This window comes from Sander lucioperca, chromosome 11 (genome assembly GCF_008315115.2).
Source record: "Sander lucioperca isolate FBNREF2018 chromosome 11, SLUC_FBN_1.2, whole genome shotgun sequence".
NCBI classification, from domain to species: domain Eukaryota; kingdom Metazoa; phylum Chordata; class Actinopteri; order Perciformes; family Percidae; genus Sander; species Sander lucioperca.
This window is the reverse complement of record NC_050183.1, coordinates 24923636-24948815: the sequence shown is the minus strand read 5'-3', so window position 1 is coordinate 24948815 and position 25180 is coordinate 24923636. Positions and strand designations below refer to the sequence as shown.

Genomic DNA, 25180 nt, shown 5'->3' with positions numbered 1-25180 from the left:
ACAGCAGCAGAGACAACTGTTGGTTTATTGACTCTTTATTTTACTTATAAATCAATGATTGCAAACAGTTTTGATATCATATGACATGCATTGGTGTTTTTTTAAAGCAGCCAACCAAGTTTATTCAAGCTTGACACAAAATGACAGTTTAAAAAAAGAGATTTAAAAAGAAACAATGAAACAGTGTTATCCGAGCAGATGGAGGAACAGGGCAGTGTTGACTTTTCGTTGTTTGGAGAAGCAGGACTCTAGCCAGTTCTTCTGCACAGGGACAACCTGGGTGTACTGACGCACCAGATCCTGGAGCTCCTGTTCACACAAACCATACAGTAACATGAACACAAATACTGCTGTACAGGGTTGTTTCTCCATGCTTTTCCTTATCCTCTGCTTCCTCTTTGGATAAAGGTCTTAAACGTTTTTTTGGCAGCGTGTAAATCTATCACAAAAAATAGCGTAAGTCTGAGGTCTAACTATGAGTGAACCTCAGCAAGGTACCAACCTGTGAGTGAATGCTGTTCTCCACCTCTGCAACTATGTGGGTGACCTCCGGACTCATGATCTCCTCCTCATCTCCGTCATAAGTGCACTGCAGCTAAGGAGCGCTGACATTTTTGACATCATACTGTAATCATAACATATCTGTATTTTGCTATAGTGTTTTTGACATAAACTGTATACCATGAATTATCTCACAAGTGATAATTCTAGTTTAACTTCACAATATTGTTTTGAAGATGTCCAGTCTGAAAGGATATGTGATAAGGTAGCGGGCCAGCCTCTTCCTCTCTGATGCAGGCAGGTTGTAGAAAAACACACGCACTCCCCTCATGAAATCAGGGAGCTCGGCGGGGCCGTGGCTCTGGCTCTGGAGAGTAGCCGGGGGGCCCAGGCTTTCTGCTTCCGTCTCCTCAGCCAGCCTCTCGGGGTTATGCAACTGTGGTTCGGGGGAGGATGTTGACGCTAAGGTCGCAGAGGTGGATGTCTGAGGTGGAGCTGTGTTCTTTGCTGCTCTGTTGTGATAGTATCTGTCAGTCAAGTTAAGGGAAAACCTTTCAGATAGAGACATTCTGAGAAATATTACATATTAGATATGATCTGTTGAAAAACTTTGAAAGATACATGAATGTGGGGATGCCTCTGGAAGCCAAGTGTTTTCTGATGAGCCTCTCTGTGCCGTACCAGTTGAAACCTTTGGTGGAGTGGCCCATGCGAGGAAGATGTACACTCGCTTTGTGGGGAAAAATCAAAAAGATAATTCAGTGAGGGTTAGCATGACTGTTTACTGCAACCAGGGTGCAAAATGACCTTTTTCGTCCTCCAGCCGATAGTGGATATTTAAATTTTAACAGCCAGTCTATAGATCATTGTTTTTGTTTTTTTTACTGGTAAGTGAAGCAAAGCATATTAGAACAGCATTTGGCTGGTGGATGGTGCTAATTTGTACCTGTTCACCTTACACTGGAGCTGAACAGAAGAAGGGGCTAGTGTCACTAGTGTTCAGAAAAGTTTTAAGTTTATATCATATAACATGAAACTGCGAGGTAAACAAAGACAAGTGACTTTAGCTTCAGGTGTTCACCTCATGTAGAATAAACTGAGGGAGATCAAATTCCTCTCATAATTGTTCTCCACCAATTGTGTGTACAATGTTTGCATGCACAGTGACACCAGTGAGATAACTCATATCTGGTCAGTCAAGTCTAACAATAAGACACCGCTTTCATCATGCTCCTCCTTTTGTCCGTCCTCACAGAGGCTTAACTATCAGCATGTGTTTTTGCACGTGAGATGCTCATTTTTGACTTGACTCTAAACATATCTTGATTTTGCAAATTCCCTATTAACAGATGAGCTGAAAAAGATGTCATACTTTTGGTTAAATGACCGTACCCTTTTTTCTTTTGGCTGCAGTGTAAATCTTCTTCAGAGCTTCGTCCAGAGCAGTTAGAAGGATGCCAGACAAGTTGTTTGCTTTGTCTCTTTGCTGTGCCACGATTAGGGCTAACTGAGGTGACAGGAAGGAGATGGAGACAGCATAAGGCATTATCTTATCACTGTCACAGTCTTATCTGTTGCCACGCTGCCACATCTTCACAATTCTGTCACCACACTTAAACCCAAACCCAGCGTGTCACACTGTTGATCACTACTACTGCAAAATAAAGCACGTATCATGGAACAAGCATGCATTTCCAGGCAGCAGAGTTTCTTTGGTTTCATTTAATCAGAACATACTTGATCCTGGCCGTCTAATCTGGACTGTTTGTCATCGATGGGGAAGAGCAGCACATTTCCAAGGTCCAAATCTGAAATAATTGATATGTTCACACTTGAAATTTTGGTAACTTATTTCCATTTATGTCAGAATCAGAATCAGCTTTAATGGCCAAGTGTGAACACAAACAAGAGATTTGACTCCGGCTTTTTTTTGCCCTCTAAGTACATACACAGAAATAGAGATAGGCTGAAAACAAGGACAACAAAGCTGAACAAGGTAAACATTAACATTTGACTACTACTTACAGATATGAGTTTGTATATGTAAAAAAGTGTATATACACTTTTGTATATATACATATACACTAACCTTCATCCTGAACTTTACATCTGCCCATTGCATATACTATATATTCTTTGCAAATTTTGCACTCAACCTATTCAGCCTTTTTCTTATTCTTATCTTATGCAAAAGTTACATTGTATGTATATATCTGTTGTTCTGTATTTATTGTTTATTTTATATTAATATTTAATATGTTTGTTTGTTTATGTATGCACCTTTCACCAAGGCAAATTCCACATAAGTGTACTTATTGTGGCAATAAAACCTTTTCTGATTCTGATTCTGATACACATGCATATGCATACACACATACGTACAAACACAATTGTAACCAAATGGCTATATGAGGATCGTAAACAGTTAGACAATAGGGCAATGCAAAAATGCAAATAGCGCTGGAATAAAAAAAGAAGTATTAATATAACAGGTTGATATCTGAGGTAGGTGGATATGATATTTACATGTTTAAGTTATGTGTTGAACACTATCAAATATATAATTTACTGAAAGGTGGATGCTTGGTGTTACAGGGTTATTGCACAGGGATGGGACTGGTGTTAAGTGTTCATCATTATGTCAACCGGACGTTACAGATGAAGAGGTTTAATGGCAAGAGTCTTCAGTTTCTTTGTAATCATGGCTAATCTTACCTTTCATCTTGCCGGCCAACTCATACTTCTTTCGTGGTTCATCCGATCGCAGCTCTAGAGCTGTAAACAGGCCTCCCCTGCCCCATCGGCCTGAGTCATCTACGCACAAATCATCACTTTGAGAAATACAAGAGACAAGCTATCTCTTTATCAGTCTATCATACCATACTAAGTGGCATGTTGGTATGGTAACGATGAGGTAATACAAGTTTCATACCAACACAGTGGACGATGATAGCATCTGCCTGAGCAGCGTGAGGATGAGTAACGTCCCCGAGAACGTAGTGGATGGCCGTGCTGTCAGAGTCTGTGGAGCATACGCTGCTGTCATCCTCCTCTTCCTCTTCTTCTTCTTCTCCTTCTTCACTGTCCACAGATGGCAGGCACTGTGATCTGTAGCCGCACGACTCCCACCACGCCATTCTGCATGAGAAGAAAACACACCAAATTAAAAAGAGAAACTGTTTGTGTTAAAGTGTCTGAGCCCAGTGGGTGAAGTCACCGGGAGTGAAAGAAAAATACACATATTGACAAATCTTTACTTTTTCTTGTATTTCTGCTCTTGTTGCTTCTTCTTCAGGTCCTCCTGAATTTTGGCTCTCTTGGCTGAAGCCTCCTCCCTTCTCTGGCGTCTCAGCTCCAGCTCAGCCTCAGTAAGAGGTTTCCTCTTCCTCGTCGGCATCCCAAGGGCTACCGACAGTGAAAGCTGGGAGCACACAGAGAAAATCACACCGTTAGTCAAATATGTATAGTCTCCATCATTTTGTATAGTTCAGTATTCCCAGATATCTGACACACAGCACGCGCCTCTGGATTGTTTAATATGGTGTGAATAATGTTCGATGCATTTGCCCATTGGGTGTAGTTTCAGGGTTTTTCCTGCATAGAGGAGTTGTTGGCGCCCCCCAAAAATAGTAATGCAAATCCTCTCTTAATGTGTTTAGAGAAATTTACCAAACAACTGTTGAAAAAGCTGAACATAAACTTGAATATGAGAGCTAATCTCAGTTTTATCTCCAGAGTCAGGCTGTACCGGATTCTCCCGGTGATTTATTTAAATACGTTTTGTTAACTGGGGTTTTATTTACTCAAGCAAAATATACATTTTGTTTATCAAATTGTCAGAGTTATGTTCAGCAGGTTTAAAGATCTCCCTGAAGAGAAAAAGACTATGACTTTGTTATGTGATTTAGGGGAAACTGAAGATAAAGTCCATATTATGCTTTATTGTTCATTATATGATCATTTAACTTGATTTAACACTTTTCAGTAAAATGTCCTTTATTTCGGAAGACAAAGTTCTTTGTTTGCATAGTAATATTATATGTGGGCTGGGCACATGTATGTGCATAACACAACAAATAACATAACTAACTAACTGTAACAAGCCAGTGAAACATTAACACACCTGAACAAAACAATGTATTAATGCGAGTGTACCAAGACAACCAAACTACTAGTATGAATGTGACCTTATTCAGTGGTTTTTACATCAACCATCATGCCCTAAATAAAGGCTGTTTACCAGACCTAGTGCCACAACTAGGGTCTAGTTTGGTGACGAAAAGTGAAAGATAATAATCTACACAAAGGTCTATATTATTCAAATGTAGGAAAGCTGAGCTCAATGAGATGGAGTCCTTTAAAAACGTAAATAAACATAATAGTGTCCTACATGCAATATAATATAATATTGTGCGCATTCTGTATGTTTTAAATGATTTGATGACACTTTCCCTTCTTCAGCATACCTAGTCTATATCCACGACATTCCACTTCTGGGAAATAAGCTGGATTTCACTCTTTTCGGCCGGATGTCCGTCCCCTTCCTCTTTCTTTGTGTTGTAATTTGAAACTCTGATGGATTTGTGAGGACTATGGTTAACTGCTCCTCAGATCTCTGCAGGGTAAATCCAGACAGCTAGCTAGACTATCTGTCCAATCGGAGTTTTCTGTTGCACGACTAAAACTACTTTTGAATGTACACGTTCCACCAAAACAAGTTCCTTCTCAAGACTATTTTGCAGAGGCACCGTGGCTCCGTGCAGTGCTTAGCACCGCCCAAGACGATTGTGATTGGTTTAAAGAAATGCCAATAAACCAGAACACGTTTTTCACCCATCCCGGAATGCTGTGTGGACTAGCCAGACCCTCCTCCGCAGGGCTGTGGAGGAAGGTCTGGCAATGCGAGACTACAGAATATCCAACCAGAACCTACTATGTCAAGTGCGGCCACTACCAATACGTTCAATGTTGTTTGAAAAAATAATGTTTCCATTAGTGAAGGAGACGGATTCTTACTCCAGCTTTGTGTCGCAGAGCTCGTCCCTCTCCTGCAGCTCTCTGAAACTCAGCCAGCTGCTCCTCCAGCAAACGCTCAAAGCTGATCTGGTCTTCAGAGCTGGGGTCCTTACTGTAGTCTTTCCCCTCAAAGTAGTACATGTGGTCTAAAAGATGGGACAGCATGATAGTGAGTGTTATTATGCATCACAAGCAGAGTAAGTTCTGCTCATACTTGGAAATATGAACCCACTAGATGAAAAACCAAAAGTAAAAGTGAGATGTTTACATGCCAGAACAACCTGTTTAACAACAGAGAAAGTTGTGAAATCAATATTGTGTGTCAACCTCAAACCAGGTTAAATACTCGGAATATTCATGCACACGTCATAAACAAAGCGATTTTAAAGATGAAACATACTCTGCCCGTCAGATTCAGAGCCGTTCTCCTCCTCCTCCTCCTCCTTTTCTCTGAGCGAGGTGAAGTCTTCATCCACCCACTGACCCTGACGTGATGGGCCGAGGATCTTCTCCAGTTTCACATCCTGTACAGAGCTCTCCTCCGATGACAAAAGCTTATCTACCCCAAATTTCAAAATCTCACTAAGCTGTAGGGGACAGGAAACATGATTGGGGACTAGTATTAGTGACAACAAAGACAACTGGAGGGGTTTTGCATAAAAGTGGACACAGGAACTGGGGACTGCAGGATTTAAAGAATATAGATGATGGTTTTGTGCTTTTGTGATAGAGTTCAAAGTTCACAAACCTGCAGTCCTGCAGCAGCTGACTGAGCTTGGTCCAGCAAAGAGAAGCGTCCTTCTTCAATAACAGTGTTGGTGAGGTGCAACTTGGATACAGCACGAGAGTACATTATTTCCTCCACAGTGTCTCTTGCCAGAAGGCGGATCACTTTCACAGGCCTGTAATAAGTCACAGTCAATCAACAGTTAAAGGGGTTCTCCAGCAATTTACCATTGCCATCCATTAAGTTGGGGGATTTGTGAGAGACAGATTTGGAAAAGAATGGCTGATATCAATGCAGCAGAGGCTGAGTTTTAGTCCCTGTTATAGAGTATGGATCAGGACATTATACAGGCTGAGTAGGAACCCCCCCCCCCCCCCATGATGAGTAAACTAACCTTTAAATGTCAAATCGACAAAGTTGAAAATGATAAACATCTGTGGGTGTGAAGTCAGAAAGAAGGGATCTTATTTGTTCTCTGTAGTCCGCTCCTCATCTCTGTTAAGGCTACATTCGCCACCACTAGCATAACACCCCTGGATTTTCAACTGAGCTGTCAGCGGCCGAGTTGCATTGTGGGTAATGTAGGCACAATGACTTGATGTGTCCAATAAAAACGTTGATATCTCTGGTTCTGCTGCATCGATTTTGATACAATACTTTTTTTTTTTTTTCTTTTTTTTTTAAACTGTCCATCGTGAGTCTGACAATGTTATAGGAGGGTGATGCTACATCAGTGGAGTACATTTCTAAGCCTTACTACAGATAACCTTAATGACATCATCAGGGTATATTACTCAGAAAGCTCCTCCAGAGCTACAGAGGACACCCCTCCCCCAATGATGAGTAAACTAACCTTTATGAATCGTAGCATGTCCATTTAACAAATAGTTCTTAGTACAGCTAACCAAAGCAGAATACAGCAATATAACATGCTTGGAAACATTTTTCAGAATTGTCACCTGTTCTGACCAATCCGATGGCAGCGTGCTGCAGCCTGCAGGTCATTTTGAGGGTTGAAATCACTGTCCATAAAAATGACAGTGTCAGCAGCTGTGAGGTTCAGGCCCACTCCTCCTGTAAAGACAGCTTGTTAGGAAGCCAAAGCCCACATTGTCTCCAAACAGTGCACACTTATTATGTACATGCTCACTTCAAGAATGATACACACAACGTGACAAGCTGTGACAGGAAATTAGGTTTCTCTCCTAACTTTCACACTGTGCATATAAAATGGTGAGAAAAGGCGCTGGCCTTATTTACACCAGTGTGTCATCCTGCCACAGCTCTTATCTCTGAGTGATCAGTACCCTTTCCTCTCTTAGCTAGTTCTATGAACCCGGCCGTAAATTTATGCACCTCAGTCACTGCTGCAACAATGTTGTTTGGAGTAGCAATGTATCACTTGAAGCCCCTTTAAAGATTACATTTACCATACTTACAAATCAATGCCGCAATTGGAAAATATGTCAAGCTGCCTCATCAGTGTCTTTAAGCAATTTATATAACCTAAGAGGCTGCAAAATTAAATGGCTTGTAATGTATAGGACAACTGACCATGGTTCAATTCAACAGAAAAATAGCTTCAACAATAATGCAAATAGTTAAAAAAAAAAAGCAAATCCTACTCTACTTTCAATATTCTGCATCCCTTATACATTAAAAAGCACAGTATGAACATTATTGATACCTGATACGGTTCAGTTTACTCCTACACATAACAAGAACACAATTTCCTTTCCTGTTCATAGTTTAGGGTTTCAGTCACCTGCTTTAGTGCTGAGTAGAAAGACAAAGATATGTTTGCTGCTGAAGTTCTTCACTGCTAGATTTCTTTCTTCCCCTCGGACGGACCCATCCAGACGTTCATAGCTATAACCTGAAGAAAAAAAGCTCTATTTAACACTTATTTGTGGAGACAAATAAAAAAATATACTGTTGAATTTGGGCCGTTAGTGAAGAGATTAAAGATAGTGCAGATAGTTGCCTCTGTGAGCTTAGAAATATAATTAAAAATCACTGAAACATCAGACGGTTAAATGTGTGATTTAGGGCCTCAGTTGTTCAAGGCCGGGGTATCCTCCTGTTCACCTCGGTTTACCTCTGTACTCCATGTAATCCTGAAGGATGTCCAGCATCCTCGTCATCTGAGAGAACAGCAGGATACGATGGCCCCTTCACCAACAGACATGAAAAAAGATGCAGAGTAAGAAATGACTTAAAATATGACAGTAAGAACAATGAACTGCTCCAAGTGATCAGTACATTGTGTCAGCATCTAGTTCATGTGGTGTGGCAGTCAGACTGAGCCTTAACTTTATTTTATTTTATTTATAGTACGACTGCACGATACACGAAATATGCGATTTGCAATAATGTTGTTGAATATCATAAACAAAAATAGAAATGTACTCAGTTCTGCATTTCTGCTGCTTTCAGTATTCTGCTAAAATACAACAAATTGCTTGTTGAATTTAAAACAAATAAAAGGAAATAATTTCCAACTTTCTTTTATGGACAAACTGACATTGATATTGATTTATAAAAGGCACCACTAAAAAAAAGAATGACATTACACTTTACATTACATTTTAAAGTGCAGTTTTCTACTGATATTTTCTGTCAACTAACACAACAAAAGCAGTTTTATGTCTATCGCGATATGTGTAATTGGCGCCAGTTGATATTGCGATGACGATATATTGTGCAGCCCTAATTTAGAGTGTCAAATCACAACAGGAGTTATCTCAGGCCACTTTACAGATAGAGTAGGTCTAGACCAACACTCTATGATTTACAAAGAGCAAACAGTTTCCCTCAAAAGCAAGCATTTGGTGCGACAGTGGCGAGGAAAAACTTCCTTTTTACAGGCAGAAACCTGGGACAGACCCTGACTCTTGGTGGGTGGCCATCTGCCGCTGCCAGTTGGGACACAGAGACACTCATACAGATATACAGATATGGAGAAATATGATTCATAATAATTATAGAAGTTGGTATGATGAACAATAGCAATTATAGTACCAATAAAGATAACAGAACTATGACTAGAACTAATAGTAGTAGCAGTAGTAACTGCCAGCAGGTGGAGCCCAATACCAAGTAGATGTGACTAACCCTTTGTGAAGGTAAGTCAGCATGCTGTCCAAAAGGCAAAGTTTCCCGCTGGCTTCAACCAGATGCTCCCCCATCTCAAAAGGCTCTGGTTCCACACCTGCCCAGGAAACCGGGGGAAACCGCTGAAGTATAACATATGCTTAAATATCCTATTGTTCAACTTTTAATTATCATTGAGCACATCTCACCATTAAACAGGTATGGGTGGTCAACACACTTCCTCAGTTGCATCAAGATGTTCAGCAGCCGGTTCTTGTTGCCCTGTTCATTTCCAAAAGCCTCTGAAAACAGAAATTCATGAGAGGTGAGTCGATGATGATTTATGCCCCCAAACCAGCATTTTGCTAAGGTGTTCGATGGTACACCACAGTAGAGTCTAGGGCTGGATCCAAATATTTGAATATCCGTTTGATGGGTATTTTCAATTTTGGGATTTGAATATTCTTTTTTTTAAATGTGCGTGCAGGCTGAAATTCACTGTGGTGTTTTGTTGGGCTTAATCTGCGTGCTAAACGTCCACTAGCCGCTGGCTAATTTATGCAGCGCTATGTTGTCCATCTCAGCCAAGAACTGAGAAATGTTGAGTTACAAGCAAGCAGTCTGATGTTTGTAGAGGTCTGTATGGTTATACGGTAGCAGCCTGGTGGCATTTTCAGGCAATTTGATGAAGTTTGATAAATTTGTCCTGCAATAACAAAAGCAGTCGCTTCATTTCTCGCTTCGTCACCTTTTATTTTCTCTCTTTTTCCAAAGCTGCATTCAAGTGTGCCCAGAAATGTTGGTTTCCCCTGCCACTGCCACCGAAGCTTTGAATATTTGCTGTAGAAAAGCAGCGCAGCTTCAAAGCTCAAAAAATGGTATTCAGTACAGCCCTAGTAGGGTTAGACTGATAAATTGGCCAGGCAAACACCAAACCAGGTTTGAGGTCATTCTGATTCAGAAACAGTATCACTGTTGCATAGTTTTTCCGCTAGAGTAATGACAAGTTGATTTTCCAACTGTAAAATCCTCCTCTCTGTATGGATTTCTGTTATAATTGTTTATATATATATATATATATATATATATATATATATATATATATATATATATATATATATATATCTAAGGCATTCATATAAAGATTGTTTGTTTATGTTTTTTAGTTTTTTTTTTTAAAGAACTCAAATATCAATAGCACTATCTGCCTCAAAAATCCAGTATTGGTCAGGCTGTACACCACAGTGCAGAAGACTCACCCAGATCCTTCATCAGAATGGCTTTGTAGTATTTCTTCTGCAGGGCCGACATGCCGTGGTACACCAGCAGCTCCGTCTTCTTCGGCAGATCTACAGCCACTTCTGACTTGACTCTACGAAGCAGGAAGGGCTCCAGGACACTTTGCAGCTCAGCAGCTGGAAACAGAAGCACATTATGGCAGTTTGGATTTAATGAGCAATTACCAGGGTTCTTCATGTACTTTTATTTGCTAAAGAGACCTTTTGCACAGCAAGTACAGTCATCAAACACATCCCAATGGATGTAACTTATCTTTTCCAACACTTCATCTTTCAAAACATTAATGGCAATGTTTTGAAAGATGAGTTGTTGGAAAAGGAGGCATGTTTGGATACATGATTTTAGTAACAAAGACCGTAAGGAAAATGATGTCCGCCATACCAAGAGCAGGTTGACTTTGTACATTGGCGTAAGAGTTGGCAAAGTTGTCCATCTCATCAGCTGTAAAGATGCTGGGCTGAATGAAGCTCAGCAGAGAGTGGAGCTCCTGCAGGTTGTTCTGGATGGGGGTCCCTGTCAGAAGGACTCTAAAACCAACTGAAAACTACACAAGAAATAAACAGGGAAAAGTAAAAAAAAAAATAAAACAATGTTAATATTGGGAAAGACAAAGAAACAAATACTTGACAGCCCAATTCAGGTGCAAATCAGTACCTTTGTCAAGGCTTTGTGCAATAGTGAATTCTGATTCTTCAGTCTGTGAGCTTCGTCTACCACGAGAACCTTCCACTTCCACCTGAGGAGCAGAGTGAGCAAGTACTGATGAGCGAGTACAGATTACATGGAAACAGGGAAATATTGTATGAAAATGATATGATGAGATCCATTTCTAGCAAGCAAATTACTTTGAATATTATGCAAAGAAAGAGGAAGGTAACGGGACAGCCGAAAACAGTGACATCCGGTGGAATTTCCGGCAGAACATGAGCAATCCCGGAAGTGGAACGTCATGGATATAGACTAACTATTTACTTACACAAATACCAAATGTCACAAAAAAAAGTATTCGGTGGATGCTGTGTGTATACAGGCATTATTTCATTCAAATGTCAATGCATTGCTTGGTTCATTTAACATGTTCTTCACTGGTAATGTCCTTTTAGGTAACAGAACCAAACCTTATTTCTACTATATATGCCAAAACATCCAATTAAAGTTTCTGATGATATTTTTGTAATTCGGAACATACTCACCGTCTCAAGAATGAAGCATCTTTGAGACACAGCTGTAAAGGAAAGGATTAAAAAAAACATGTCAGTTTCAGCACAGATGAAACTTTAGGTCATTTTCTTCTCTTTTTCTTCAAATTAGCCACAGACCTCATATGTAGTGAGCAGAAGATGGAAGTCCTGTGTGTCTGTTTCCCTCTGAAGCTCAGCCCGTCTCTCTTTGTCTCCCTTGTAACACAGCACAGTCAGAGACGGAGCGAAGCTGTAACCAAGTAAATCACCAGTTTAGAAGTTTAGATACGTAGTTTACAGTCTGTGGTGGATGCTGCTATGAGTAGACTATCCATTTGTAGATGTAGATTCATATAAGAATGTGACTATACCATTCCAACTCCTTTCTCCAGTTCTCCATGACAGAGAGTGGGCTCAGCACCAAAAACGGACCTGTCTTCCCAAGAGCTCCTGACATGTACACCAGCAGAGAGATCGTCTGAAGAGGCAAGTTATGAATACAATAATATCAATAAGCAGGCCTGACACATTTTAACACAGCAGTTAACAGTGCCCATGTCATTATTATAGTAAAAAAATGTCCATCACAATTATCACAATTTCTTAAAGCCAAAAGTGATGTCATCATATTGCTTGTGTTGTCCAACTTATACACTCCAAAACCTAAAAATATTACCTTTAATATCATATAAGGCAATAAAAGCAGCACATTCTCATAACTGTAGAGCTGGAACTAGGGAGTTGGCTTGATATTTTATTTAAATGATATATTGGTTATCAAAATAGATTATTTTTCTATTGATTGACTAATAATTTAAACAACAACTAATTTCAGCTCCTAAAACGAAGAGATTGTGTTTATTAACATAAATCACAACAGGTACTAAAACCTTTTTGACATCACATCACATGTCACAGTAGGAAAAGCACAGGCGTGATTAATAAAATGAATGATGGGGTCCTGTTGTTGTGCATGCTGGCTCACTGTCACAATGTTATGGCTTACTAGAACAAACCATCATGAATATTATTAGGAACCCCTGTGCTGAGACGTCTGCATCTGTTCAGTAACACTAAACTAAAGAAAAAAATAGACATGCTAGGAGGTATTGCAAGGAAATAAGCCTGTATCAGTATCATCAGCCATTATGACCATTGAAATGATCAGATATTCATATGTGTTGGAAAACAAAGTCAGTCGTTATTTGTTATAACAGGGAAAACTGGTGGATCTCAGTGGTGTAGTCTACCTGATACGCAGGTATACGCAGTATACCCACCAAGAAAGCTCCAGGATTTCCATATACCCACTTAAAAATGCCCAATGACACGCAACAACATACTTTCTATTATGTTTTTGATATATTTTGAATTGTCATCTGTGTTTTTCTTCTTCGCATAGGCTAAATAATGGGATTTCCACCGTAATTTGGTGCATAAAAGTGTATCCAAATACAGGAAATGAAGTCGTTGCTCAAAACTTCCCTGGGGGAGGACACCCAGACCCTCCACTATGATATGCCCCCCCTCCCACAAAGGCAGATTCTGGCCAATATACAGTAGAGTATACCCACTACAATACATTAGACTACACCACTGGTGGATCTCGTACCTGACAGGTTTTCCCCAGACCCATTTCGTCTCCTAAAATGCATCCCTGCTGGTTCTTCAGGCACTGAGTTAACCACTGCACACCATCCAGCTGGTAAGGTCTCAGCTGTATCCCTGAATGAGGACACAACAAACCAATGATGGTAACGTTGGGTCAAGTACCTAGAAGAACTATCTGAATTATTAGTCTGAAAGCACAAAACAAAGACGACTGCTAAACTAGCTTAAACACAGTCTAAACATGTAGCTAGCTTGCCAACGTTATCCTACTAATTGAATGAAGACAACTCAACGTTAATGAATTAATTAACTTTACGTTACGAGCCTCCGTACCTCGTAAACCCCACTTCTGCAAGTCACTCTGAGCAACAGCAGTCTTCTTTTTCTCTGCTACGCTGTTTTTAATCTTTAACAAAATGTCTGTCATGTTTCCAGGGCGACAGGGCTAACACAACGCAACTTTCTTTAGCGCAAACATGTAGCATGGACTATATTAAATAGACATGTACAGACAAGTTGAGTCCTCAGTGTAAAGTTGTAAAGTCAATAAGAGTCCAACTAGCTACACTTCCTGTTTTGGTCACGTGAGGCTGGGGAAAAGGCGCGCCGCACTCAGTGTACAGAGCGGTACAGAGCCACGCGCCTTTTAGTGACAGTATAAAAATATGATTTAGGCGCAATATTTTAAAAAATGCATTCACACAGATGAACTTGCCATACATTTTCATTATTTTCAATATAATATTTGTTACTAGGAGACAGAAGTTATATCACGGTAGGTTAGGCCCAGTGGTAGATCTAATATCTTTAAAAACAAGTTAAAGTCCTAAACTAATTGAAAGCTGATTTATATAGGCTATACTGATATGTATCATATTTTAGAAGCTAATTATTCAATATGTCAAATATTCATATTATATATTAAAGCCTATTTTAACACTCAGAGAAGGCTAATCACATTTATGAAGTGGAGAGTAGGATTATTTTCCTTTGAATTGTACTGCAGTAAAAAGTAGCATATAATGGAAAAACTATGGAGTGGAATGTGGAAATTGTATAAGCTCCTACTGGAATAAATACTGTATACTAGAGTTTTCACCTCTTCTTATATATGAACATGTTTGACTCTTTTTTGTTTCAAATTCAACTCTACACTGTATCACAAATAAATGAATCTTATCATCTGGGCTACAACGATGCATCTTCAGATACCAAAACCAGATTATATATATTTCTGCACAGGTATTGCTCTATCAAATAGAAAATAAAAGGTTTGACATGAGAAATGATTCATGTGCACTGGACGTTTAATAGAAAATATGGACCTGTTCTTGCTGACTATTATTGATTATGAAAGTAGAATCGCACCTTAACCTCTGTAGCTTTTCAATTTTAAGGAGAACGTCCCTTTCATTCTTCTCCTTTTCAAAAGTTCAACCACATAACAAGTATTCACTGATAGATGTCATCATATCCATTTCATAGTAGTAAAGACAAATGTTCCTTTGTTTATATGCATACATGAGTGAATAATGATAAATGAAGACATTATCCTGGTCGTGACATTTTTAATATACTTTTGTGTTCCAGGTAAATTGTTAGATTTAAAAAAAATAACAGGTATATCTGGTGATTAAACCAATGTCAAACATAGGTGTAAAACAGCTAACCTTAATAATTTGCAAACATGTAAAAGTGTTTGCAAAAAGTGTTCAGTATCCCTTTAATATAAAGCAGAGGTCTTGCACATTCAATCTTTAACACACTCATCGTCATCAAGCCTTCTACTATACACTGTGTAAACATAAGGTTTGGCTAATAGAAGTGAACTGTTTATTCTCCTATCCCATAAGAACATGCTAAATAAGTTTAGATATTTGATAATTAACTGTTACTAAAACCCATTAAGTCAAATATTAGCCACTAGGAGCCACAGTCTCTAGCTAAGGTGATTCTCTGGGCAAGGCTGGGAAAGTTTATATAACACATTTCAACAAGGCAATTCAAAGTGCTTTGCATAATTCATCAAATACAGAATAGAAAAAATAGAAACAAGCAAAAATAGAATAAGGCATACTAGAAAAATCAAAGTTACAGTGCAGTGTAAGAAATTAGGTTATGTAATTTCATAAAAAGCTAAGGCTGAGTAATAAACTTTGATACTTTTAGGCCGACCGAATTGCCTCTAAAGTATTGAATATCGAAAAATGCCTCGTCATTCAATACCAAATTTTAATACCTAAGGAGTAGATCTCATCAACATCAATGAGCCAATTAGCATGCAGCATGAATAAATCATAAATTTTACTGGCAAAGAATGTTGTATGGGTCCATACTATACAACGTGCATCCATGTTATTTTTTTATTTGGTTGTAAGAAACCCATATTTCTGATATAAAAAAACTTTGAAAACGGGTCAAATTTGACCGCAGGACAATAACAAAATATTAGTAATTCAAGGAATGAGTATGTCATGTTTGTGTTTCACATGAATATTATTTAGATTATAGAACAATTTAAACGATTTCTTATTGTAAAAAAAAAAAAAAATCGTTGGTAGCTATAAGGACGGAAAAGGATGTAAACAGGATAGATAAATATTCTTGCAGACATGTTGGACATGTGCACCTTTGCATTGTTACAGCCCCATATGTCTTTCAGACTTCCTCTGGATCAAAACTTCACACACCAAATCTGTCATTAAATGATGCAACCAACTGTATTTGGAATTTTACTTTACTCTACTTCAGTTCACACATTCAATTTCCAGCCATCTGAAGCTTTCATATTACCCGTCTCCAATCTTCTGGCTCAAGTGTTTGTGTCCTCTCAGTAATGGAAATAATGAGGCTGGTGTGTGTTCATTTACAAAACCAACACTACATTCATTTATTACAGATATTTACACATATTACAAACCTATCCTACACTCATTAAAACTGGTATAAGTAATCAATACATACCAAAAATCAATCAGCTCAATGAACAAAGCATAAACAGGAAAAAGAAAGACCTTTGGAGATAAACCAGGAAGAGTCTCAGACTCTCTGAAGCACAGCCACGAGGAGGCCGTTTCAGTAACTTCAGTAAGAGACCTGCCCCTTTCCAAAAAACACTTCATCCAGCCCGAACCCTCCGAACAAAGACAGGGCTCACTTCATGCACACCGCAAACAACTTCAATATTGCCTCCCTTGAAAGGAATTCACACAAATCAGACAACATGGTTATGAATGGCATTTTGATTCTGAACATTTTTGCAGCTGATGTGGGAATAAATGGTGTTAAAATGACAAACCTCATAAATGGTATGTACGACAGACTGTACCTGCAGACAAAGCACATTGTATGTTACAAATTAATAATCATTTCAGACCAAATCCATGAGCAGAAATCAGGACTTACCAGGCAAAAGCCAAGACTTGCAAGATGCAAAATAACAAAGCCAGTCCAAAGTTCTTCCACTGTAAGAAAAGAAAATACAACTGCTGGCTAAGAGAGATTGGACTTATAGACTAATCAATACTGTATCATGTTCCTAATTCATTAGAAGTGATCAGAACTCTTTATACTCACTCACCCAGAAGGCTGCACAGAGAGTCAACACAAGGCAAGTCTAAAGCAATGAATGGGAGAAATGTAACTCACAACATGCTGGTTGATGTTTCATTCATTCACTGATGATGAAGTATGATTCTAAATTTCAACAATCAACAATTTTTTTAACAACTTTTGGCACATTTTCTCTCCACATGTGATTGTGCTTGAGTACATTTCCTGGATAAATAAGGTACAAGTACACAAGGTTTAGAAGTCTATAGACTGAGGCCTGCATGGTAAATTGGGCAGTATAGGCATGTAACATAGCAGAATGAAAAACCAGCAGTGGTGCACTCACAATCATAATTGCGGTGGCCAGCGCTCTTGTTTTGTCACACATCCTTTTCAACTGCTTCATCGGCCCCATCAGAAACATGGTGCTGTTGGATCATACCATACAAAATGTGTAAAAATGTGAAAATATTAACACAATTCCTCCTGAAAATAAAACCATCACAATTTCATCACCAGCTGCTTTAATAGATTAGTTCTTATCAGGGTTCCAAATTAGCACCATTTACCAGCCAAATGCTGGTAAAATATGCAAGTGGCTGGTAGATTTGCTACACTCACCAGCCAAAAAAACAATGGTACTCTATTGAGTGGCTGGTGAAATGTGAACATTGACTAGCCATTTGGCTGGTGGACGAAAAAGTTAATTTTGAACCCTGGTTCTTATTGTTGTGGACACTGACCTCCCCAGTGCACATATGTTTCCTAAAGTGTAAAACACAATGAAGATAGTGAGCCCGATCCTGGGGATCCAGAGCATTCCCACTCCCTGCAAGACAGACAGGAAGACAGGTGATTGGTGGCGTTTTGACTTTGTGAGTGACACCTAAACTGCAGCATAGGTGTAATTTACATGGGGGGGGGGGCTTTATAACCAACCAATAATCAAAACTGGCTAGTGCAACCCCCCCAAAAAACTATTATAATTTCCTTTACATAAATAAAGACATTTGCACCATAAATTGATGCAGAAAATAGGGCTGGGCGATATGGAGAAAATCAAATATCACGATATTCTTGACTACATACCTTGATGTCGATATTGCGACGATATTGTAGGATTGACGATTAGTGCTTTAACAAAATATTATTTACACAATGAGATTTTTGATAAATAATCTTCAGAAATGTCGATTTAATGACAAAGTGTGTAAAGGCAAATAATAGAACAGCTAGAACAGTCTGTTGAGTTCAGAAAACTACATTACTTTAAGGCTGTTTTATGCTTCTGCGTCAACTCCACGCTGTAGCTACGCCATCGCTCCTACGGCGTCGTGACCCTTTCGGAGTTCTGCGTCGGGGTTGCTTTGCATCGCGGTGCATTTCACCGCCATAACGCTAGGGGGTGATAAATCTGAGGTTGTTTGGGAGGTGTCTGCCAGCCAGTTTATGTTATGTTAGCAAACTAACTTTAGCAACTGCCCACAAAGTACTGCTTACTGGCGAAGTGCTAATTTCTAAACATTACTGACATATAGACACTTCACAAACGGATAACTTCGTCATTGTAACCAAAATATGCCTGAGTTTATTTGCAAAGCTGATGTCAGTGAACTATCATGTTGCTACTCCCCACAGCAGGCTGCTTGAAACACCCACTATCAACACACAGGACCAGTTGACCAATCACAGTCCTTGCGGTCTGCATCGCCTCGACGCAAAGTTACACATTTTTGGAGGTGCACGTCGAGCTACGGCGGAGGGCTTGAGCGACGCAGAGGGGTCTGCGGGGGTACGCCGTCTATTCGACATAGAAGCATACATCAGCCTTTACTCTAATGCTGCCTTCAAAACCAGGAAAAGACAACACTTAATAGATTACGATTTTACGATATCCAAAATCTAAGACGATATCTAGTCTCATATCACAATATCGATATAATATCGATATATTGCCCAGCCCTAGCAGAAAAGGCACAAATTGTTGCAGAAAGATTCACCAGAATGCAGAAAATGAAGTGTTTGACATTCAAAATTTTAAATTTTGCTCTAAAGTGGAGATCTCATCCCCCCCAAATGTTGAACCCAAAGTTACGCCCTTGAACTGCAGGTTTCATCTCGGAGCTGCTGCTCAGCTGGCACTTAAAGGCAGGACTGCCAAATGGATGACTTCCACATTCCTCAGAGCAAGAAGAACCAGTACGGCCACATCAGCTCTCCCTGTAGCTTCCTTATTGTGTGGAGCATAAAACAACAACAGCAGATTATTTTAGAAAAGTTACAGATCTTTACCAAAACTGTGAACCCGGCTCCGACCACGAAACAGGCGATGAATCCCTTCACACGTGTGCCCCAGCCCAGAGTCGAGGCTTCATTGACAGTCTGCGGCAAAAGAGTTTGGATTGAGTGATCCATTCAGAGCTCAGCTGAGACTGAGTTGAAGCTGAAGTTTGTGTTCTGTCTTACCTCCAAAACGGTTCGGTCATCTCTGCGAGCCTCTTCACCACTTAAAACTGATTTTAATTTATCCATAACTGAAGATCCCTTAAAGGTCGACCGGATTGGCGAAGTTTGTTGGTTGTTCTGGAGCGCGAGACAAAATTGCCGGTTTCCTTAAATCTGCGTGGATGGACAACAACGTCACGTGGAGGAGTTGTCAGGTAGCTTCTGGCAGGTGGATGACGTCTTCAGGTTTGTTACACCTGAGCGGAGAAACAGCACAGACATCTCACTCTGATCTTTATCAAATATCAATAATAATAAAAATACCATAAATATTCAAATCATAACTTTAAAAATGAATTAATTAGTTAAGTGTAAGATCAACAGATAAGTCTTGAGACCCCTCTTGAAGGATCCAAAAAGATCACATGAACACTGAACACTAGGCATATAGAATGCACGCATATTTCTGCAGGGAATGTGTCTGACCAATCACTGTGGGTGTGGGCCGCCTGGGCCAAAAATGCCAGGGCCGATTTTTTGTCCCAGTCCAGCCCTGTGTACAGCAGGGTGACGTTAAGCATCCTCACCAGCAATCACAGCCGTGGTCAGATCACCTTCCTCCGGCCGCTTTTCTTCGTCCCGGTGACAAGTTCACCATATCTCTCAGTCTCATTTACAGATTTTGATAAAGCCTCCACTGCAATTTTTTTTGTATAGTTCTTAAAAATAAAAAAATAAATAAAAAGGAAACTTGTTTTGGGTAGAATAATAATTATTACTATTAATGAATTACTCTGGGCTGAGATTTCCTAGGAACCTTACCAAAAAAGGCTCAGGATCCTGCAAATGTTGGTAAAATATGAAAACAGCTGGTGGATTTAAGACACAAAATAATAATTTATTGAATGAATCAAATATGAACATATGTGTCACTGTCAGTGTCTTGTAGATCTTGACATTGTTAGTTAATTTCCTAACCTGGCCTGGGACACACATTCATACGGTTTAATAAAGTACTTATTGGACTTTAACTTATCATTGCACATACAATAACGAGCGCAGCTGTCCTCAATTTAGGTCATCCTGTAGGTCTCATCTGCGTTTTTTCCTGCATCCAGCGTGTGTAATTGTGTGTGATTGTGTGTGATTGTGTGTGCGCGTCAGTCGCGGGGAAACGGAGCAGCCCCCCCCCCCAGCTGCAGACAGCCGACAGATTGAAACAGCATCCGCTGACTTTATAGTGGAAAATCGTTCCAGCGTACATTGATGTTAAAATCAGTGGTGTAGTCCAGGGTATACGCTGGTATACGGCGTATACCTACTTATTTTTCAGTCAGCATTGCGTATACCCACTTCTAAATCCCCCCTGATGCGCACCATTCAGTAATATCTGTGAGCCAGATTGCCCATTTTTTCCTCAAGGATAGTGAAGCCATGACCCACCCTCCTCTGCCTCTAATTGGCTGGTACTCGCTGCTTTCACTGATTAGATTGGTTAACTTTAGGCATGAGGACTGATGAGCCAATCAGAGGCAGAGTAGGGCGGGTCATGCCGAGGAAAATATCGCTAATACCTCAGGTGCCAGTGAAAAAGAACAAAAAAAAACCTCAGGTGCCACTTGACTACGATAACGGCAGCAGACCAAACAACAGAAGAAGAAATAACACAAGCGGCGGTGTGCCACCCCAGTTGATGGAAGACATAATTCTGAGGTAAGTTTTAAGGTGGTTTCCAAATCAATCATTATTTTAAACTACTGGCAAATTGCCAGTGGCAATATGACTGCACATTTAGAGGAGAAGAGATAACACCATGTTTGCCTCATGATAAATACATTTTACATTCATCCAGGCTGCTTGTGTGACCAGTAGTAACTACAAGCTGCTCCTAATCAAGTCATGATCATTTTATAATAGTGAGCAAGTAGAAATGACAGATTTTTGGGTAAACTAAATCATAGTCTTACATGTCACTGTTTCTAAAACAGGGCTTTTTTCTGGACTACTTTAGAAAAAAAAAAAAAAAAAAAAGGTGAAAACTGAGAGTATACCCACTTCTCCAGGGACCACTACACCACTGGTTAAAATGTATACATGTTGGCAGGATTGTCTGAAATGTTTTGCATGGTCTTTAGCAGTACGTTTTGTTGGTAAATGTGAGATGTTTGAGTCACACACACGTCTCGCCTTCATCAGAGGAAATTAACTTTACCCGTTCTCACTCCCGCTTGGTCAGTGGCTGCACGTGGGACTGCTGGGATTGTGTGAGTAATGAAAATGCGAAAAATTGCAAAATTCACCCGCATTTGGCTGATGGTCGGGTGTTAATTCCATGCCCTGTAGGGGACCACTGAGGCCTATATAAAAGCATCCAAAAAGCAGCATGTCAAAGGACCTTCATGTCTATCGGTACATAAAATCTAGCTTTCCGCTCCATCTCCCTGTAATATCTCCTCACCTCTTGGAGCCTTGTTTCCAGCTCCAGCATACAGCTCTTATTGCTTTGCTCCTGCTGACTTATTTTCTCTAGATGCTCCTCCAGTTTGGCATTCTGGGCCTCCAACTTCCCAGCCTGAGACTCCAAGTACAACTTCTGTTGGCGAAGCTCTGAGATCATCTCCTCCTGGGCTTTCCTGCCAAGACCACACATACTTGTGTGCAAAAAGTTCAATAGGAGGCAATGCTTCCTGGTATGGCCAATGCTTCCAACACTTCAAGGAAAGAAAAGATACGTTCCTGTTATTCTTTTGCATCTATCCTATCATTATCCTATATTTATCCTCTTTAACCAATCTCTTGACCTTCTTCCTCTATTATGACTAAAGCAAATATTTTACTCAATACTAATAAACAAAAGCCCACGGCTTTCTCTTGAACTAACTTGAGTATTTCATGGATAGAGATCTAGAATAAGGTGGATCATAATAGCAATGCGCCTATATATAGATATCTATATCTATATATAGATATATATCTATATAGATATATATATATATATCTATATATAGAGAGAGAGATAATCATTTCACGATTGAGAGGCCCTGTGCCTTAATTTGAAGAGGTCTATCATGAGTTTTTGTCTGGCAATGCAGATAGAAAAGCTAAAATTCTCGTTAAGAAAGTTTGCATGATGTGCAACATTTATCTAGGCTACTAAGGACACATAATGCTCAGACTCACCCAGTGTTATGTGCCTTCTGGTTTTTCCACCTACTGGTTTCCGAGCTTGTCCAGATGCCGTGTGAACCTATCAAGGAGCCCACGTCAACAGATTTGCTATACATTCATAAACATTTTACTGGCCTTTGCATGTCGCACCTCAATATAAACTGTACTGAACTTACCTGAATATCTGAGAACAGCGGGAAAAATGTGTTTTAAAAGTAACTTGGACGATCCGTGTAGCGCTGGACTAGAACTCTCTTGGCAAAAACAACACACAAGCCTGCCTCGCTGTCCACTACACTATCACATCAACCTGGAAACACGTGATCTTGAGGCTCTCAAACAGCTGCAACAGATAGAGATACTTAATTAATCCCGAGGGAAATTAAGGTAATACCTTAACAATAATGCCCCATGAACAAATTCCAGTGAAAAGCATAACACATGGACCTACTTCTGCAAAGATAAGCCCCATGAAACAAGGCAATGAAAAGCTAGGTGACATAATATAGCCATATGCTACAACACAAACAATTCATAAGGTCGGGCACAAACTATTTCAAATTTCTTAAACCTAACTTTGTATTGTAGGGGTTTCAAATACGTATCTTCCGTCGTAAAAATAACGTTGTAGGCTGTTGGAAACGTAAATGTAGGCATTTGAGCCATGTCAATAGAAATATTACTACTTTTCATAAATCCAAGGTATTACCTTAATTTCCCTCGGGATTAATGAAGTATCTCTATCTATTGTAGCTGTTTGAGAGCCTCAAGATCATGAGTTTCCAGGACAGAGTAACCAGTTGTTTTAGACCCATAGTTTCACAATCCGTGTGGGTCAGTGTAACGCTTATCAGTTCAATTTTCTAAGCACAAACGGACATTTGGAAAAACAAAAAAATGGGTTAAAATATCCAATTTTTCATTTTTTCCCACCTTGACAAATAAAAAAAAAAATTGGATCTTTAACCTGTTTTTCCAATTTTTTAAACTACGCTCAGACAGTGATCCTGACTACCCAGACTTAACTAACGTTAACCTTTAAGCTCTGTCTCTTCCTCCTCATCGACCTTTTGACTGTGCCATTGATCTGCTACCTGGCGCGCCCATTCCGAAGGGGCGTCTCTACTCCATTTCTGGGCCGGAGAGAGCTGCCATGGATGAGTACATTACCTCCTCTTTAAAGGCTGGAATCATGCATCCGTCCTCCTTTCCTGCTGGTGCAGGGTTTTTCTTTGTGGGTAAGAAGGATGGCTCCCTCAGGCCATGCATTGACTATAGTTCTCTAAATGACATTACAGTAAAGAACCGTTACCCACTCCCACTGATCTCCTCTGCTTTTGAACTGCTCCAAACAGCCACAGTCTTCACTGAGCTAGATCTCAGGAATGCTTATCACCTCATCAGAATCAGAGAAGGAGACGAATGGAAGACAGGTTTTAACACTCCTGGTGGACATTATGAGTACCTTGTCATGCCTTTTGGACTTTGCAATGCTCCTGCTCTGTTTCAGACTTTTGTCAATGATGTATTGAGAGAGTACTTGAATATTTTTGTATTTGTGTACCTCGATGATATTCAGATTTTCTCTCCAGATACTGATTCTCATGTCACTCATGTACGCCAGGTCCTTCAGAAGCTTTTGGAGAACAACCTTTATGTCAAAGCTGAAAAGTGTGACTTTCAAGCAGCTACCATCTCGTTCCTGGGTTACATCGTCTCTGCCAACCAGATGCAAATGGACCCGGCAAAGGTCTTTCAAGCCTAAGCAAGCTAAGGTCAGTGCAGTGGCAGATTGGTCAACTCCACTCAACCGGAAAAAGGTACAGCAGTTTCTGAGGTTCGCTAATTTCTACAGAAAGTTTATTCGAAACTTCAGTTCTGTTGCAGCGCCCCTGCATTCACTCACCTCTTCCAAGACACCATTTCAGTGGACCCCCCAGGCCGAGAAAGCCTTCCAGCGTCTGAAGGAACTTTTTACCACGGCACCTGTACTCACTGTTCCTGACCCCCAACGGCAGTTTGTGGTCGAGGTTGATGCATCCAACGAGGGGATAGGAGCGGTGTTGTCCCAGAGGTCCGCCAAGGATAACCGGATGCATCCCTGCGCCTATTTGTCACGTAAGTTGACTCCTGCAGAAAAGAATTATGATGTGGGGAACAAGGAACTGTTAGCTGTCAAAACAGCTATGGAAGAGTGGAGGCAATGGTTGGAGGGGGCGGAGCAACCTTTTCTTGGGTGGACAGACCATAAAAACTTGGAATACATCAGGAAAGACTTAATTCATGTCAGGCCAGATGGACTCTGTTCTTTTCCAGGTTTAACTTAGAAAACATGCTAAGACATGAGGTCAGTAACAACTAAATTGCTAACTGTGGCAGACAATAGTGATGTGTTGGGACTACATTCTACCTCAGGAGGGTAACCACTTACATGAAATTAAAATGCTATATCACAAACACCATAACCTAGAAACTTTAAGACAACTAATGTTAGGCCTACTTTTGTATACGTCACTAATTTAAGATTTCAAAGCCAAAAACCAGTCAGTACCGGGATTATGTAAATGCGTTCAGATATTCTTGTAAT

General features: G+C 40.0%; 2 protein-coding genes across 3 annotated transcripts; both read right to left on the bottom strand.

Moving 5' to 3' along the window:
* Positions 1-94: 94 nt before the first annotated feature.
* Positions 95-14023, bottom strand: chd1l (chromodomain helicase DNA binding protein 1-like). Of its 2 annotated transcripts, XM_031311576.2 has the most exons (25): positions 13762-14021; positions 13430-13542; positions 12189-12295; positions 11956-12067; positions 11830-11861; positions 11291-11372; positions 11018-11180; positions 10597-10752; positions 9547-9639; positions 9359-9455; positions 8343-8416; positions 8010-8120; positions 7204-7318; positions 6266-6419; positions 5918-6104; positions 5518-5663; positions 3759-3922; positions 3434-3639; positions 3217-3315; positions 2239-2309; positions 1894-2008; positions 1123-1231; positions 759-1028; positions 503-584; positions 95-309 (listed from the first exon to the last, which is right to left on the bottom strand). In XM_031311576.2, the coding sequence occupies exons 1-25, from the start codon at positions 13853-13855 to the stop codon at positions 187-189; spliced, it is 3075 nt and encodes a 1024-aa protein (XP_031167436.1). In that variant the 5' UTR covers positions 13856-14021; the 3' UTR covers positions 95-186. The 2 variants fall into 2 exon arrangements, with proteins under 2 accessions (XP_031167436.1, XP_031167437.1); XM_031311577.1 differs by lacking the exons at positions 95-309; positions 503-584; positions 759-1028 and having other exon boundaries at positions 1874-2008; positions 13762-14023.
* A 2266-nt stretch (positions 14024-16289) lies between these two features.
* On the bottom strand, positions 16290-19695 carry sft2d2a (SFT2 domain containing 2a). The gene is made up of 8 exons (XM_031311995.2): positions 19447-19695; positions 19273-19362; positions 17724-17809; positions 17327-17408; positions 17009-17044; positions 16834-16892; positions 16727-16756; positions 16290-16621 (listed from the first exon to the last, which is right to left on the bottom strand). The coding sequence occupies exons 1-8, from the start codon at positions 19510-19512 to the stop codon at positions 16582-16584; spliced, it is 489 nt and encodes a 162-aa protein (XP_031167855.1). The 5' UTR covers positions 19513-19695; the 3' UTR covers positions 16290-16581.
* Positions 19696-25180: the final 5485 nt, after the last annotated feature.

Coding starts and splice junctions, on each gene's coding strand:
- chd1l (XM_031311576.2), bottom strand. CDS start 13,855: ATGACAGACATTTTGTTAAAGATTAAAAACAGCGTAGCAGAGAAAAAG. Junction 11,373..11,829: donor GATGCTTCATTCTTGAGACG/GTGAGTATGTTC, acceptor TCTGCTCCTCAG/GTGGAAGTGGAAGGTTCTCG. Junction 9,640..10,596: donor CATTCTGATGAAGGATCTGG/GTGAGTCTTCTG, acceptor TTCTGTTTTCAG/AGGCTTTTGGAAATGAACAG.
- sft2d2a (XM_031311995.2), bottom strand. CDS start 19,512: ATGGATAAATTAAAATCAGTTTTAAGTGGTGAAGAGGCTCGCAGAGAT. Junction 17,409..17,723: donor AACATATGTGCACTGGGGAG/GTCAGTGTCCAC, acceptor ATGATCCAACAG/CACCATGTTTCTGATGGGGC. Junction 16,757..16,833: donor CAAGTCTTGGCTTTTGCCTG/GTAAGTCCTGAT, acceptor CTTTGTCTGCAG/GTACAGTCTGTCGTACATAC.